Here is a 3,770-nt window from a genome sequence, read left to right as displayed (position 1 = left end):
TCGAATCAACCACTGACATACATTTGTCCAAACCCTCGTCTTGTGCCGACCGTTGTTTTTGTCGTCTCCCCCAGATCAAGTGAAGTACTGGTTGTAAAGTCCCTCTTGTAAAGCCACTTTGCCTGTGCTTTCAGTTCAAGGCTGCACGTTTGAATGCCTTGTTGTGTATGATATTCGACAGGGATAGTAACCACTCGGATTCGCAGCTCCTCCACGACTGACCAAATACACATGGTCATTATCGATCTGAGGCGCAGGCTGAGGTCCCATCTCGTCATACCCAGGTTTGAAATCAAATTCTCTCGCAGTCATAGCGCAGACCATCTTGATCTCAGTCAATGCCATCTCTTGCCCGATGCACGCTCGAGGTCCGCGTTCAAAGGGGCGCCAGCCGTTGGCGGGGGGCTGAAGTGGATCGTCTTTGGCTTTCTCCAAGAACCGCTCCGGTATGAACTCATGGGGCCTCTCCCAGTAGCGTGGGTTGTGATGGATGCCATGATGAATAGCCATACAGACAATTCTATCGGTCGGTAGAGCTAAAGTGCCCCCTGTGACACCGTCTTTGCCTTCCGTCTTCGACGATTCTATCACGATTTGGAAGTCAGGGTTTCCATATCTCGAGGTTGCTCCAGGAGGGTAGAACCGCAAAGACTCCTTGATGACGGCAGTTGTGTAAGGCAGAAGGTTCAGCAGCTTTGGATTGGCTGCTATCAACTTTGGTGCCGCAGAGATATCCGGACCCAAGACATCGTCATGTTCCGCACGAACGCGCGCAAGAACCTCTGGATGTTTTGAAAGAAGATGAATCATAAACACTATTGATGAACCGGTGGTGTCATATCCCGCAAGCATCATGAATTTGATTTGGGAGCGGATGACCTTGGGGAGTACCTTGACATGAACTGGATCTCGCGGGATATTGGCCGTGTCCAATACCGAAATCGCTCCAGTCTTGTCTCTCATACCAGGTCTCGGCTTTTGAGACAGCACTCTGTCGATGTAGGTATCCATTCGCCGGGCGTTGTACCATTGCATGAATGGACGGAGGATGTTCAAGTCCTTCAGTGGTGAGGTTCCATAGTAGTGAAGCCAGCTCAGCTGCGAAGCTAAAGCCGCGGAAAACTCATTGTATCCGGTCTGACTGTGCAGCTCATGATCCCAGATCGATTTGCTGGAGAGGTCCATGGTGAGATCGAGCGCCATTGGGCTCAGGTGAAACGGTTTGTCACCCCTTCTTGCCTGCTGACGAAGACGTTCGCAAAAGACGCTGACCATCTCGACCATGTTCGGCACCAAAGCAGCGATGTTCGAAACACGGAAGCCGGGGCTGAAGACGTTATGCCAGAATTTCCACTCATCGCCCTCCATCGTGTCCAAGTCGTGGCCGCCGGTCAAAGGTGTGAGGAACTCATGTTGGCCTGGATCCTTTGGTAGCGCTACACCTTGACTGATTTGACGTGCTGCATCCGGGGACAGGAGGACAAGCATCGGCTTCGAGAAGGGCCACTGGTCGAGATAGAACGCTTGGTCCAGATGAGGGTACCGTCGGCGGAAGTATTCGCCAAGAGCCACTGTAGGCATGAGGTCGGGCGGTAGATCCTTCATGACGCTCGCAATGACACCAAGATGACCCCAGATAGGGTGGTGAGGGGGCATTGGGTAGCCGAGGCGCTGAAGCCGTCGAAAGAAGCTGCGCGCTTTGTACATGGAGTACGCGCCGTAAACTAAGCCCAGAAATGGGACTAAGGCAACAAGTCGCCATGTTTCCGAGGTTTTGATGAGTTCCATTCTGACCGAGAGGCTCCGAAATCTTGACGGGGGAGGTGACTTGATATTTTGGTCCACGAGCTGGTGATGTTGAGGAGATGGTTGGGGTGAAAACTGTCAGCTTTCACTCTCTTTGTCTGATGGGCGGCAGCCAGTTCCAAAATCTCGGGTTCGGTTCCCCCTTCCCCGCGTTCGTTCCTCGTTTGGATGAGGAGACGCGTTGCTCAATGCGATGTGCAGGCCAATTGCCGACGTCCGTCGTTAAGTTCATCTCAAAGAAACCCCGCGCTTTTGGTGAGACTCAGAAAACTCAAATTCCATCGTCACTGGACCAGCTCACATCGATACCATGTTGTTCGTATTCGGCAGGATATCCGGGTCACCCCGAGTATCAACGTTTGTCTCTAGCGTAAGCTATTCCTTATTTATTATGCTTAGCTTCTAACGTGGTTCATCAGTCAGCCGGCCGGACCAGTCAGCCGGACGTTTTATCCCACATCCACAACAACATCTAGTATTTCTCAACCACAACGCATTAAATCAATTATTAGTTGTCGCTATCAGAATCTCCTGATGATTCGACATCCTTAGAACAGGTTCGTGCATTATGCCCGGTCTCACCACACACACCACAGCGTCTCCCAGCTGGCTGGGCTCTCTTTGATGGACCCCCCTCGTCGTCCTCTCGAGGCGCTGGACGTTTACCTTCTTGTTTCTCTTCCAGCAAAACCTGAGATTCCTCTATACTAAGTGCCCCTCCAAGCTGCACATATGACCTTTTGGCCCTCCGACGCTTAGCAAGTGCTGCATTCGCATCCTCAAGGGTACGAAGCTGATCAGTCAAAATAGTGATTGAGTGCGCCATTGCCTGCGCACCTTTTGACAATTGCTCAACTGCAGCAATAATTGGTGTTGGTGAGCTTCCTTGATGAGCAGAGATCTGACTTTTGATAAAGTTGGACTGTGAGACGGTTTGTTGTGGGTTAGAGGGCGTTTGCGACTGCCAAGGTGGTGGTGTTGAAGGGTTGGCTATAGGAGGTGTAGGCGTCCGTAAATGCACAACAAGCTTTTTGATGACATGGTCTGGGTCCCATGGTGAAATTCCAGCGCCTTGGAAAGCAGACCTGATGTTTTCCTCATTAAACATCTTGTTGTGGGCCTGGTGGAAGGCAATAAAGAACTCAGACTTAGTGATGTGGTTTATGGAGGCTCTGATGAATAGGTTGATGTCATCACCGTATGCGCGTTTTAAAGGCGAATAAAGGGCAATATCCAATGGCTGTAGTAGATGCGACGAATGTGCAGGCATACTGACCGTTACAATATTGTTCTGCTTGCAGTAATCGTCGAATTCGGCTGATAAATGACTCTCATGGCCGTCAACAATAAGCATCCGGTAGACGCCCTTCGTTCGGTTCTTAGTATGTTTGTCGAAGTGTTTAATCCAGTCAAAGCCCGTCTGATTATCCGTCCATCCATTAGCCGTGGGTTTAATAACCCAGTTGCCCGGAAAACCCGATTCCGTGGTCCAACTGGCAAGGTGATATGCGCCCTTGACGATCACGAACGGAGGGATGCACCACCCGCCCGAATTGATACATTCAATGACCATAGCCCATTCACAATTGCTAGGCTGGACAGACTTTGCTTTATCACGTCAATCAGCGCGTGTTACCACTATTGACGCAGTGATCATGCCCATCATGAAGCCAGTCTCGTCGAAATTGTATAGGTCCTCCTTTTGGATTCCATACTTGGTCATCATGTTGCAGAATAGCGTAAACCACTCAAAAAAACCACAGGGTCTTCTTGAAGAGCCCTTTGATAATCATATGGACGATTAAACTTGGTTTTCAGAGCAAGCTGTGAGTCCACAAACCGCCTGGCCCATCGCTTGCCAACAGGCTTGCTATTACGCGCTCGCAGCAGGAGATTGGCTATATCTTCCACACCGCTAAGGCGCAAAGGAAACCCTCTGGAGTCCTGTTCAATAACATATTGGA

General features: G+C 50.4%; 1 protein-coding gene across 1 annotated transcript; it reads right to left on the bottom strand.

Annotated features, from left to right (window-relative positions):
- Positions 1-827: 827 nt before the first annotated feature.
- COL26b_014497 (uncharacterized protein) lies at positions 828-1,656 on the bottom strand (the record flags this gene model as incomplete). The annotated part of the gene is made up of 1 exon (XM_053187068.1): positions 828-1,656. A coding segment is annotated over one exon (829 nt), but the record flags the coding sequence as incomplete, so codon positions are not given.
- Between the last annotated feature and the right edge of the window lie 2,114 nt (positions 1,657-3,770).

The sequence above is a fragment of the Colletotrichum chrysophilum genome, assembly GCF_026319265.1.
Source record: "Colletotrichum chrysophilum strain AFK26 chromosome Unknown scaffold_449, whole genome shotgun sequence".
Classification (NCBI taxonomy): domain Eukaryota; kingdom Fungi; phylum Ascomycota; class Sordariomycetes; order Glomerellales; family Glomerellaceae; genus Colletotrichum; species Colletotrichum chrysophilum.
This window is presented reverse-complemented; position numbering and strand designations above follow the sequence as displayed.